The sequence below is a fragment of the Euprymna scolopes genome, chromosome 17 (assembly GCF_053919585.1).
Source record: "Euprymna scolopes isolate OS-2025 chromosome 17, ASM5391958v1, whole genome shotgun sequence".
Lineage (NCBI taxonomy): Eukaryota > Metazoa > Mollusca > Cephalopoda > Sepiida > Sepiolidae > Euprymna > Euprymna scolopes.
Window position 1 is genome coordinate 13,687,970 of NC_136498.1, and position 14,749 is coordinate 13,702,718.

The 14,749-nt window shown below is 30.2% G+C and overlaps 1 protein-coding gene across 3 annotated transcripts in view; it reads right to left on the reverse strand.

Annotated features, from left to right (window-relative positions):
• Positions 1–14,749, reverse strand: part of LOC145296668 (F-BAR domain only protein 2-like) — a 218,725-nt gene that overhangs the window by 39,455 nt on the left and 164,521 nt on the right. For all 3 annotated transcript variants that reach the window (XM_080142609.1, XM_080142611.1, XM_080142610.1), the window contains 3 exons: positions 13,332–13,392; positions 9,564–9,614; positions 8,469–8,602 (listed from right to left, as the gene is read on the reverse strand). In XM_080142609.1, the coding sequence (XP_079998735.1) occupies positions 8,469–8,602; positions 9,564–9,614; positions 13,332–13,392 (246 nt within the window). The remainder of the gene's footprint in view (positions 1–8,468; positions 8,603–9,563; positions 9,615–13,331; positions 13,393–14,749) is intronic.

Below are 14,749 nucleotides of genomic sequence, written 5' to 3' on the forward strand. Positions count from 1 at the left end.
AAACATCAATATATTTTAATTCATGCAGATTTCACGTTTATTATTATAGAGCCAATTCTATTATTATGCAAAATATACTAATGATTTCCAAACTTATAAAAAAAAATATATGGCTTGGGTGCCAGCCACCAGAATCAAAACCAAAACATTTAGTGCTCCAACCCTGGTCATTATTTATCGCTCTAGTGTCACTACCTACTGACAAATAAATATGAAAGATAAAAAATTAAGCGACTTTACGCTACAAAAATTTAATTTTGCACATGCGCAAAAGTAACAGCATGAGTAATAGCTTTATTCGACTTACTACCGCCAAGATCAATTGTTTTGTTGTTTTTGCACGTTTGACCTCTTAGCAGCTATTTTTACAGGCTAAAAACAAAATTGAAAATGTTTCACAGGTCCAAATCCCTTATATATCAAGTTTTCAGTCTGGAGATCAAAAATTCAGAGACTATTACGTGTAATTATATTAATACAGATATTCTACATGATTTATATTTGCATAATATTTGCATAAAAAGATTATAGTAAACACAATCCTCTTTATATATATATATATATATATATTTGTTTAAAAAATTTTGCCTACCAAACTCTTATCGGTTTTTGGTCTACAGATGTAAACATAATATATAGGGTATTTGAAGCCATGCGAAACTTTATATTTGGGTTTTAGTTGGGGAAAATTGGTGCAAATGTGTGAAAATTAAATAAATAGAATTTGCCAGGTGAAGCTCAAACGACGGCATTACGAATATGCATGCGTAATGTCATAGATATTGGTTCATGTTTTAATTTTTTAGCCTAATGGCAAACATTTTTTCATAGCTCAGGCATTAATGTCAAAGAAAAAGTAAACTGTTAGCTAAACGTTTTGATTTTGATTTTGATTGTAACACACGGGTCATTTTTTTTTTTTTTTTAACTTTTTAAAACATTACTATATATTTGGTCTAATATAATAATAATTATGAAATCTGCATTAATCAAACTATTATATGTAAGCATATTTTAAGACCTGGCAATGCCAGGCAGCCTGCTAGTATATATATATATATATATATATATATATATATATATAAAATTTAAAGGAGATTAGAACAATAGTCTAAAGAGCAGAGTGTATTTTAATGTAATAGTAAAATTACTAGTTTAATTAAAATACAGGGAAAGAAAAAGTGCTCGTTGTAATTTAGATATATAATAAGCTCGATAGGTAAATATCCTAGAGCTAATTTAATATTTAGTAATGTGATTGATAATTTAAAAATCAAATTAGAATTAAATTAAAAATCCGTTTCATAAGAAGGAACAACAACAAAATCAATAATTTGTACGATCGTTTCGGAAAACAATGTTTTTATTGTGGTAGATATCAAGCTACAGACAATAATTTTTACATATAGTGTTTTTAACAAACAAAGTTTCCTCATCAGCAAAGTATTAGGAAGGGTTTTTAGTATATGTAAAAGACACCATAAATAAACCTAGCATTAAAAGTAAGGCAGATGTATCTGGAAAAAATTAAAATAAAGGTATGGATTTACTTGATAAGAAAATTAATATGGGTTAAAGATAGAAATAAAATAGAGTAAAATTATAAATCTAAATTTGGTTTAAGCACAATATTATAATAATATATTTCTAATAAAACTCATAGACACATATATATATACACGCATACATATACATACATATATACATAAATACACATCTATATATTTTTTTTTTTTTTTTACATCGTCTTTTTTATAATATTTAAGCAGGATTATTAATTACCCCCCTCCATACACACACCTACAAACACCCGGGCAACACCGGGTACCCCCCCCCCCCGCTAGTCTATATATAGAAAATGCAAAATGTGTGTGACCATTTCGTGTATGTCTTCAAAAGGCTTTTCTCACACACGCTCCCAAGTTCGTTACTATCGCTTACAACTGTTTCTATGGGTTCTATATCATAATATGTAGGATATCGGAACGCGGGTCGTCTCTAGATTTATTTACGTTGACTTTTATGAGATTCGCGCTATTTCGCTTTGTCCCCGGTTCGTCCTGCATTTAAGTATAAATACAGCCAAAAAACGTTGGGTTCTCGGCTTTTGCTCTGCTTCCCCCCCCCCTTTCCCACCATCATCTGGGGTGAAGTGAAAACTAAAAATAACGATCGCGCGATGACCTTATTTAGCGTCGTCCTGTCAATCAAACCTCTTTTAGCTTTATAAGCTTTAACACGTTAATCAATTACTCTCACTCGTGGTCGAGACCGTTAAGTAGTTGGCATTGGTTTCCACCTCCGCGTCAAAGCTTCCGGGTTCAATCTCTCCTCCCGACCAAACGGTTTTCTTTATTACTTCGCTTATTCTTTAGTTTACCCCCACCCCCATACACAGGTTTATTTATGCCATTTTTTTTCTGTTTTGGTTTTGGATTTTTTTTTTTACATCGTCTTTTTTATAATATTTAAGCAGGATTATTAATTACCACCCCTCCTCATAGAAACACCTACAAATACCCGGACAATGCCGGGTACCCCGCCCGCTAGTACATACATATATATACACATATAAAAAACATACAAATATTTACCTTTTAATTTTTTGCCTTTTGAAATCAGGAACTACGGTCAAAGCACTCATATGGATGTTTGTTATAGCTTTTCAGCTTATGAAATGATCAATTTTCAAAAGGAACGCTAATGGAATATTTTATATCCGTTAGCATACGTTTGATTAAAAAATGATAAAATTTAAACTCGAAAGAAAGGGGAAGATAATCTTATTTGTATAATTAAATAATGCAAGGGAGATAATTAGTCATATTTCTTTAATTAAAGAATGCAAGGGAGATAATTAGTCTAACTTAATTTATTACGGAATAATAAAACAATATTGTAATCTATTTTTAAATTATTGAATTTAATATCTGATTATTTATTTATTTATTGAAATTAAAATATATCATAGGTTAATGTTAATATATTTTAATAATCTATAATAATGATCGATATATCAGATTAATTAATAATAATAATATTTTTGAAAAAAAAAAAAATTATTAATAATCATTTCACTTTTATTTTTAAAAATTCTCTGGCTAAGTTTGTCTGTAGATTTTTGGAATATGGAGGGTTGAACCATAGGGTCTCCTTATGTCTATTCTTACGTTTACGGGTTTTGGTTTGTTTATTTGTATTAGTATCTAATATTTGTGGTTTGGTTTTATCTTTTTTTGTCTCTTGGTCATTTTTCTTAACTATATTTAACAAAAATGAAAAATATTACAATGAAGCCCTTAAAAACTCAGGATACAATTCGCAAATTAAATTCATAAATAAAAATGATAGAAACATAAACTGCATTGAAAATAAACCTATTAAGAGCATAATAACCTATAATATGGCAATGTCTTCCCGTATACAAGTTAAGAAAACCAAAACCCGTAAACGTAAGAATAGACATAAGGAGACCCTATGGTTCAACCCTCCATATTCCAAAAATCTAGAGACAAACTTAGCCAGAGAATTTTTAAAAATATTAGATAGGAACTTTAAAGCCCCCCATAGATATAATAAAATATTCAATAAGAATACAATCAAAGTGTCTTACTCTACTATGCCCAACCTTCATCAAAAAATAATTAGTTCTAAGAGTAAAAAAATTAATAAGCTACAAAATACAATTATACAAAATATAGCAGACTGTAACTGTAAAAGAAAATGTCCCCTACAAGGCTCATGTAAAATAAAAAATGTAATCTATAGCTGCACAGTATCAAAAACCCCAAATCTACATGAATCTATTAGCAACCATAACTCAACCACCCGTTTAAATAATGACACCAACTTTAACCAATCTACCAATCAATTACAAACCAACCCACCATATAATAATCCAACACCAGATCTACCGGAAAATAATCACAATAAACAAGAGGCAATATATTTTGGTTCCACATCTGGCCTAATAAAACATAGAATTTCAACGCACAAATATTATTTTAAAAATAACTCCCTGTCAAACCAAACTACTCTATGCAAGCATATTTGGCAACTCAAGAATAACAATATTTCTTTCAAGTTGAAATGGCAAGTAATTGGATCTTGCAAACCATATAAACCAGGAGATTAATTCTGTGCACTATGTACAAAAGAGACCCTAAAAATTTTGAAATATGAAGATATAAAAAATACAACCACCCTATTAAATTCAAGAGAGGAACTAATCTTCACATGCAGTCATAAACGTTGGTTTAAATTTAATAAATATAAACCACCTTAAATCATTAAAAATTACTTATTAGTATTCAATAGTAAAATGAAACGATATCGTGAAATGATTATTAATATTTTTTTTTTCAAAAATATTATTATTATTAATTAATCTGATATATCGATCATTATTATAGATTATTAAAATATATTAACATTAACCTATGATATATTTTAATTTCAATAAATAAATTATCAGATATTAAATTCAATAATTTAAAAATAGATTACAATATTGTTTTATTATTCCGTAATAAATTAAGTTAGACTAATTATCTCCCTTGCATTCTTTAATTAAAGAAATATGACTAATTATCTCCCTTGCATTCTTTAATTAAAGAAATATAACTAATTATCTCCCTTGCATTATTTAATTATACAAATAAGATTATCTTCCCCTTTCTTTCGAGTTTAAATTTTAGCGTTTTTTAATCAAACGTATGCTAACGGATATAAAATATTCCATTAGCGTTCCTTTTGAAAATTTATCATTTCATGAGCTGAAAAGCTATAACAAGCATCCATATGAGTGCTTTGACCTTAGTTCCTGATTTCAAAAGGCAAAAAATTAAAAGGTAAATATTTTTACGTATATTTTTATATATATATATGTGTGTGTGTGTGTGTGTGTGTGTGTGTGTGTGTGTGTGTGTGTGTGTGTATTTATATATATATATATTTATATATATATATATATATATATATATATATATATATATATGTATGAATAAAATAAAGCAAGATATAAACGATGCTTTAGACGTTATGTGAATAAAAAGGAAAAACCTTAAAGAGTAAAAATAAAAATAAAGTCAACGTTTCGTCCCTATTTCAGGGGACATCATCAGGATATTTCTAAGCGAGGATGTACAGGGAGACAGTCATATATCATATGCGAAAGTTTTTCTCTCCAGAACAGAAAGAGAACTGAACTTCTCCTCTTTCGCATGTGATATATGACCGTCTTCCTGTACATCCTCGCCTAGAAATCCTGATGATGTCCCCTGAAATAGGGACGAAACGTTGACTTTATTTTTGTTTTTACTCTTTTAGGTTTTTTCTTTTTATTCACATATATATGTATGTGTATTTATGTATATATGTAGGCATATGTGTATATGTATGTATGTGTATGCGTGTATATATGTATATATATATATATATATGTGTGTGTATGTGTCTGAGTTTTATTAGAAGTATATTATTATAATATTGTACTTAAACCAAATTTAGATTTATAATTTTACTCTATTTTATTTCTATCTTTAACCCATATTAATTTTCTTATCAAGTAAATCTATACTTTTATTTTAATTTTTTCCAGATACATCTGCCTTACTTTTAATGCTAGGTTTATTTATGGTGTCTTTTACATATACTAAAAACCCTTTCCAATACTTTGCTGATGAGGAAACTTTGTTTGTTAAAAACACTATATGTAAAAATTATTGTCTGTAGCTTGATGTCTACCACAATAAAAACATTGTTTTCCGAAACGATCGTACAAATTATTGATTTTGTTGTTGTTCCTTCTTATGAAACGGATTTTTAATTTAATTCTAATTTGATTTTTAAATTATCAATCACATTACTAAATATATATATATTTATTTATTTATTTCTACTAAACAGGTTTTTACTAATTTTTGATAAGGATACTTTTGTGGCACAAAGAAGAGCGCCCCTTTTGGGGGAGCTGGGGCTTCTACATTAATAAACTTTACACCTAACTTGTGACTGACTGTGTTCGTGGGGAGACGAGAAAGAAAGGCGTTACTATTGAAAAACATGACGGCTTCAGTAACTATATTGTCAATCAGATATGACTCGAGCCAAGAGTGACAGTTGTTTATAATATTGAACTAAGTCAAAACGATATAAGACCTTAGAATTTGGAAGGTCAACCCCAAAAGAACTCATGATGGGATACAAAAACAAAACAATACTTGAATGTTATGTATGGATCTCACTCTTTCACTCTCTTTCTCTCTTTCACTCTCTTCCAATGAGAACTGAATTATAATTGTACTTTTTTTTAAAGTATTTTTTTGCAACAGATGCAAAATAGCAGTTTTGCCGCACACATGGGTCGACGCCTAAATATGCTCCGCCATTGTTAAACGTTAAATAAATTTTATATTTTTTATAAAAATGCATTTGTTTGCTATTTTTGTACAAGCATTCAATTTCAGCATTACGGTCCTTGCCATTTAATAACAACAATGGAAGCGTTGCCTGCATGCAATGAAGACTCAAGAAGCGAACTATGCCAGCTGGTTATAGCCGACGACATATCGACCTGTTGAGGTTTCAATGTGCCTATCGTTTGATATCATTGATCAGGAAGCTGGTTTCCTCTACTAAATGATAACGAGTGTCATACTTTTTTTTTTTACTTAATATCAAAAGAGTTCTTATTTCTTACTCAGAATTTCACCCATATTGAAAATACAAATTTGTATGATGGAATAAAAAAATATCATTCCAAAAATCACGTAAACTGATCAAGTAGTTTAATTTTTAAATAAGAAAATCAAATTTTATGAGTATTCAAAGAGTGACCATCTCACTAGCCATTTTGAAAAAAAATTTCAAGAAACAAAGGGAAATAAGTCAATTCATACTTAGTAAATTTATATTGTATGGCATAAGAATTCCCATCCATCATTTAAAATTATTTTTCTTAAATAAAAAAAATTACTTGCTCAATTTACATGATTTTTGCAATATGATATTTTCATTTCATCATGGGTATGTACATTATACATTTTTTTTTTTTTTTTTTCTTAATATCAGGCGAATTATGAACAAGAAACGAGTTTATATTTGGAATGTTATTTTTCATCTATGTCTTTATAAAAATATTAAAGATTAAAATCACATTAAAAATAAAAATATCTTTTCTGAAGTTTTCCATTAGTTTTTTTTTTTTAAATAAGATTACTCATTAAAAAACATTGATTAATTTCTATTTTAGTAAGGCTTTTTTTCTTAAAAAAAAAAAACATCAAAAAATTATTTCAGTTTAAACAAAGATAAAAAAATGTAATATTTTAAAATAGTAATTTTCAAAAATGTCATGAAGCTCCTATTTAAAATTTGTGCCAAAACCATGCACACACACACATCAACTTCAGACTTACAACAACCGTCAACAACACCGTACATATGCTTTTTATCTCTCTCCATAAGGGGCAAACTGTTCAAGATTAATACCACAAAAAAAACGAAGCGAAAAAATAAAAAACCAATGGTCTTCTTTAAAAAAAAAAAAATGTATAGTCTCAAATTTTAAAAAAAAAAAAGGGGGGGTAGTACCCGGCGTTGCCCGGGTATTTGCAGGTGTGTGTATTGGTAATTAATAATCCTGCTTAAATATTATAAAAAAGACGATGTAAAAAAAAAAATCCAAAACCAAAACGGAAAAAAATGGCATAAATAAACCTGTGTATGAGGGAGGGGGGGGGGTAAACTAAAGAATAAGCGAAGTAATAAAAACAAAACAAACGTTTGGTCGGGAGGAGGGATTGAACCCGGAAGCTTTGACGCGGAGGTGGAAACCAATGCCAATACTTAACGGTCTCGACCACGAGTGAGAGTAATTGATCAACATGTTAAGTTAAAGCTTATAAAGCTTAAAGAGGTTTGATTGACAGGACGACGCTAAATGAGGTCATCGCAGGATCATTATTTTTAGTTTTCACTTTCCCCAGATGATGGTGGGAAGGGGGGGAAAGCAGAGCGAAAGCTGAGGACCCAACGTTTTTCACTGTATTTATACTACAATACAGGAAAAACCGTGCACAAAGCGAAATAGCGCGAATCTCATAAAAGTCGACGTAAATAAATCTAGAGACGACCCGCGTTCCGATATCCTACATATTATGATATAGGACCCATATAAACAGTTGTAAGCGATAGTAACAAACCCGGGAGCGTGTGCTCGAAAGGCCTTTTGAAGACATACACGAAATGGTCACACACATTTTGCCTTTTATATATATAGATTTAATTTGATATTTTTAAAAATACGAAATTGAAACAATTTTATAAATAGGTCCTCAGTACAAGTTGCTTTTTAGTATAAAATACCAGGATCAAACTACAAATCTAATTTTTACCTGAACTTTACCCTTCCACAAAATGAGATCCTTTTGAAAATAAACCATACAAAATGAGTACTTGTGACATACGTGTGTGACTGTCGGGGATAATCGTAATCCTTCAATGGACGCTCTGATATCTTCCACAGTTCCTGTTGGTGTTCCATTAGGGCTCAGTGGGCGGATTTCTACCTTGATTTTCTTTTTTACATCAGGATCGCCTTCTAATGAAAAAAAAAAAAATTGAAAAGTATACACACACGCCATCCTTATATGTAGAGATATCAGAAGAGTTTTAAGAAATCTATTTTTTAATTAAAAATATGGCTTCAGCTATTTCAGACAAGTTTTTACAGAAGTAATTCCAGAATAAATGCTTTACTTTTTAAACTAAAAACATGACTTTGTTATTTTGTTCTAATATTTCTGACTAAGGAGGAAGAATTGTTGTTTTCTGAGTAAGAATCTATCCAACAATTACCATTAGCTAGTTTTTGACCTTGATGTAATATTTTAGCTCTTTACGTCAAGTGGCTTTATGCATCATTTGGAGCGATTTCCATTTTAAAAAAAAAGGTAACATGAAAACGTACAACTAAAACGCATGATAATATGAAAAAAAGTTTATATAGATTAGATATCTTCTTATAAGAATCAAATTCCAGAGCAAAAGTGAAGCTCAATATTCAAACCTTTAACTGAGCAATAGAATTTAAATAAATGAATTGGCAAATCAAACTATAATTTGTTGTCAGTTTCGAAGCACAGAAAAGCTAACACATTTCTAAAAGTATCAAAACATACTTGCAACAAAATTAAATAATAAAAAATCTCCTATTGTCAGATCATTGTCAAATGCATATAAAAATTTCATGTGTCCATGAAAAACATCAAAAAACTACAATGGTGAAATGAGAATTGATCCATGTAAAACAAGATTAGAATCATTTTAATGTTCAGAAAAAAGTTCAATTAAACATTCAAAAACAGTTCATTGGGAAGAAATTTAAGAATTACAAGATTTTGTAAGAGAAACTGAGAAAATATCAAAAATAGACTCTTACATTTGAATATTGAAAATCAACACTTACTTCCATTTGGCAGTTTTCATTTCAGAGCTAAATTAAACACAAGTATATAATCTTAACTGTACTATGATAACAACACAATCAGAGTTTAACTTACCTGAGTCGCTGTCACTTTCACTGGAATTCCAACTGGTTTTATCACCATTCAATTAGAAACATTAAGGAAATTGATATTACAGGAACACAAGACAAAAAACAAACTGTCATACAAATAATTGAAAATAAAAATTTATATTTATATATATATATATATAAGGAAGTCTCAAAATAAAGATGAAACGTTGATGAACATATAATACGGTTTGTTCCTTTTTATTTCTCTATTTTGTCGGAATACTATTTCCATTATTTTCATCATATATATATATATATATATATATATATATATATATAAAGCGATGGGACGTGAGGAAAATAAGTCAATAAATGGCTTGATCACAAATATGAGGGATAAAAAACAGATAATTTACTTAAAAACTGTTACATATTTTAGAAATGTACCATGGTTTCATAATGTATATATATATATATAAATAAAGTAGATTTTTAATGTGAGATGGTATATGTAATTATTTCCACAATCACACAATGCCGCAGCCCACATAAAGCATGAAAGTCAGACCGAAAGTTCTAGACTAAAGTTTTACCATTCCTTATATGCATTATTAGAACATGTTCTAAGTCTGAATTCAAAACCCAAGTTATTTGCATGTGAGGTGAATACATTGCCACTTGAGCCATCACGGCACATACAAGAATTTGATATACAGTAGAACCCCGGGATATGGTGGCCCTAGGATACATTTATGTGAAATACTATGTTTTTCCGGCCCCTGGTTACAGTATTTGCCCCATCTTACAGTGTTATTTATAATGTCATTTGATTATATACATGTGTATTATATACTGTATTGTATTTTATTACTAATTTCGCTGTATCCAGGGGTTCTACTGTGTATGTATGTGTATATATATATATATATATATATATATATATATATATATATATATATATACACACACTTTTTATTAGTTTTACATAAGCATTAAGATTAATATGTCGCTACACATTCATGAGCATGTTTTGGTCAGCCAATTTGAAGTAACTGAAGATCTCTTCAGGTGATGCTGCTTATACAAAAGTAGAATCTATAATTACGAATGAACCTCATTAAAAAAATGCATTGCTTGTCTCACCTCTGAAAAATATATACATACATACATACATATATATATATATATATATATATTTTTATTTATTTAGACAGCACTCTTTCATTAAAGCATGTTTGGTAAATTCTCTATCAGTTCAATGTTATCCAATTTTTCACGTTTGTGGACAAAACCTTTCCAAAACAATTTCACGTGCACACTAGAGCTTTAAACCCATACAAGTCATCTTCAAGTGTGTTGGACATGATATTTATGCAGCAAAAAGAAATGGCAAATTTTGTTGTTTTATATCTTTGAGGTGTTCATTAGATCTCTTCAATCAACTAATTCCATTATGGGGTTAAGAATGGAACTTTAAAATGCTTTTAAACAATCTAAAACAATTCTTAAAATACTTTTATAATCTGGCTAACATGAGGATTTGGGAAAATAAGATATAACTAGCCTGGGTGCACGGTGTTGCTAGAGTGTTTGGAGGTGTAAAAAAAAAAAAAAAAAAAAAAAAAAAAAAAAAGTGGTAGTAGGCAGGTAGGCTTGAACCTGCGACGTGAAGGCAGAAAAGCAAGTGAAAGAAAACCTGACGTCTTACCGCTACTCCATGATGCAATCGGAAGTGCAAAGCGTTCAAATTTAGTCAATCAAAAACAAAAGCTGGCGTTGCTTTTAAACCTCCCATGAAAGCAAATTAGACACAAGGTCGTTTTTAATGTGGAGGGAAAACCAGCTCCCTCAAAAAGGGGGCACTCTGGCAGTATCCAAATAAATAGTAATTGTGTCACTATGAAGGGTTTCCCCTACATTGACAAGGACCAATTACAGAACAGATACTACCTGGCTCGAAGGCCAGGGATTGGCATTAGAATAGTTTTCCTTTATTTACACAAAAAAAAACAGACAAACAGCTGACATGACAGCACAGTGGGAATTTTGTTTAACTTTATCAAAAAGATAGAGATGATGTCCGTTTGCGAATCTGAGATATTAAGATCTGGAAGGTATGCAAAAACTTCTCCTGGAATCTAAGCGACGCGAAAACTCAGACGCAAAAAGTCACAAATGCTCATGTTCATTTTGCCTTTTATAGATTATACTAGCAAGGGTGCCCGGCATTGCCCGGGTGTTTGGAGGTGTAAAAGAAAAAAAAAACTTTTCATAGGCAGGTGAATACATTGCCTTGAGGCGAAAGCGGAGAAGAAAGTGTGACACATTACCGTGACACTAAGAGGGCAGAGAAGTGAGAATGGTTGAAATTAAATGCTTAAAAACGAACGTCTAGTTTTCTAGGTCAAACATCACGCCATAGAGAAATGAAATCACGCAGAGCCAGTTAAGCTTGAAGCTTTCTGCGCATTTGTTTGTTTCCCCAAGATGTTGGGGAAAACCAGCTCCCCATAAAAGGGGGAGTGTTTAAATGAATAGCAATTGTCTGATATGAGAGGTTTCCCCCAGATTGATCAAAGCTGATTGCTTAATGGTCGTGAAAGGCTGAGAACACAATTCGCTTTCAATTTTTTTTCGCTTTTATACGGAAAAGCCCAAACACGCAGAGAGCAAGAAATCGTGTGAAAATAGCATGTAAAAGTCGCTCAAATAAAAGAAAGAGATGACCTCCTTTCATAAATCGGAGATATTATAATCTATGGAGTATATTAAAAGTTGTAAGAATTAGTGAACCCCCCCCCCTTGAGCGTACTTATAATAAAGGTTTATACAAAATTTCAGCCAGATTGGCACAGTAGCTTCTGAGAAAAAGTGGAATGGATGGGCAGACAAAGAGAAATAAAATATAGATATATAAAACGAAAAATTCTAAATAAGTTTTAGTGAACCCCCGACTCCACCCGAATGTGAATTTATCACTTTCTACTCCAACTAGATTGGTAAAACTTGCAGTGAATTCGAGTTGTTGATCAATCAAAAGACACATGATACGATAGCAAAATGTTTGGGTGTCATTAGACAATTCTCTAAAAAACAATCACATGACATTCAACAATAAAATCCACCATTTCTTTTTTATACCATCAACTAATCATGCATACTGGTCCTAAACAACCACTCGTAAACAAAAGCACTAGTGTACATTTTTGATAAAAATATTAAATTGCTTATTCTCCCAAAAAATTGGATAAAATGTAAAATGAGCACAAAATATTGATGGCTACGTATATCAGTGAAACTTACTCTTATGGATTTCATTCTGACTGATTATTTCATGTTTTTGTCTATTGGTGTCTGACTATGTTTTCTCCCCTTGAGGTTATTATAGAGCATAGTGATATTAACTAATACACCCATCTCTGAAACAATTTCATCAGGGATGTCATTTATGGCTATCAGGAATTATAAAGGCTCAAGGATCAACTCCTGTGGCACACTTGCATTTATATCATGTTGTTTTGAATGTACAACTATTAAGGACGACCTGTATATCAGCAAAACACGAAACTTACTCTTGTGTGCTCAATTCTGACTGTGATCGTTTTATCTTTTTAAGTGTTGGACATTATGCAAACGTGACGGGTTAAAAAAAAAAAAAAAAACACTAAAGATCATTATACAGATAATTGAAAACACAAGAATTTGAAAATAACAAAATGCAATAAGTAATGGGTTTTATTTTTCATTAAATGTTGAAATGGGTTTATTGATGACAGTAAAAAATGCCCAAGAGACATAATAAATAGGATACAGTCAAATAGAGTTTCAGGTTGTCGACTATAGCCTTCATCATCCACATCTGGCATCTTTTTCTGAGAAAACAAATAGAAACATAAAAATGCCAATAAGAAAAAATAAAAGAGAAAATAAATTTCTATTTAAACAAATGGTTAGCTTCATGTGAATGTAATTAAGCACTTTAAAAATTTGTTAAATAAAACTATTTTAGCTACTTGTCCTAAACTCTATCCCTATAATAAAAAAAAAAAATAAACAAATCTGTATGATGTATGTAGCCAAAAATATTTTACACCAAAAAATCATGTAAATGTGCAAAGTAGTTACTTTTTAAATAAGAAAATGAAATCTTATGTTTAAACAATGAACGACAATCTCATGATGCCAACTTGAAAACAGTCCAAAGGAACAAGGGAGATAACTTTAAAAAATTAAAACTTTTGTAGGATTAAAAAAAAGCATTCTTAACAAGGAGAAGAGGACGTTAGAAAAAAACTCAAATTTGTTTAAAACTTATTTTCTTTATAAAAATTAAAAAAGAAAAACTACTTGATCAATTTACGTGATTTGGTATACAATATTTTCTTTCCATCATGAGTATGTACATCAAACAGATTTTTCTTTAGTTTTTTCCATAAGAATTGAGAGGGGTGGAGTCCGAACACATGCCCTATTTCGTTTTCCAGTTTGTTAAAATAATTGTTTCTAGTCGAAAGGACGATAACTATGATTAAAATATGAACAAAATTATGTTTCAAAAGTTTTTAGATGAGGATTGATAATTCGTATCATCTGCATTATTCAAAATACTGTTCTCATCTTGGATCTCACAATGTTTTGGCCAATGTAATCTCCAACCTGTAGGTGGCTATTGTTGAACTCAGGAATCTGTACAGAATTTCAAACAAAACTTTTTTATTTTATTTACATGGACCATGATGCATTGGATAAATGCTAAATAATCATCAGTTGTAAGTGATGATCTTCTGAAGGTTAAAGGTTCAATCTTCTGTCTGGGTGATATAAATACAATTACAGTCATATCTAACAGAATATGAACAAACTATTTATGTATATTAAGCGAAGTTTCTGCTTGAAATTCCAGACAGATACATCACAATAACACACAAAATGAGACCAGTAGTTAGAATAATTCAATTAATCTAAAAGTAATTGTGTTGCACAGAGAATATCAAACAGATCTACATTAGTTTTTTTTTTTTTTCCATTATAAACAGAGTATTGCTTCTACTTGCATCGACAAGCAAGTCAATACGATAAGAAAATGACGCTCTTGTCCAGATATGCCCTATATTAAAAAAAAATAACTGTATATGTGATGAAACAAAAATATTATATTCCAAAAATCGCATAAATTGATCAAGTGGTTTTCTTTCTTTCTTACAAAGAAAATAATTTTAAAAAATAATT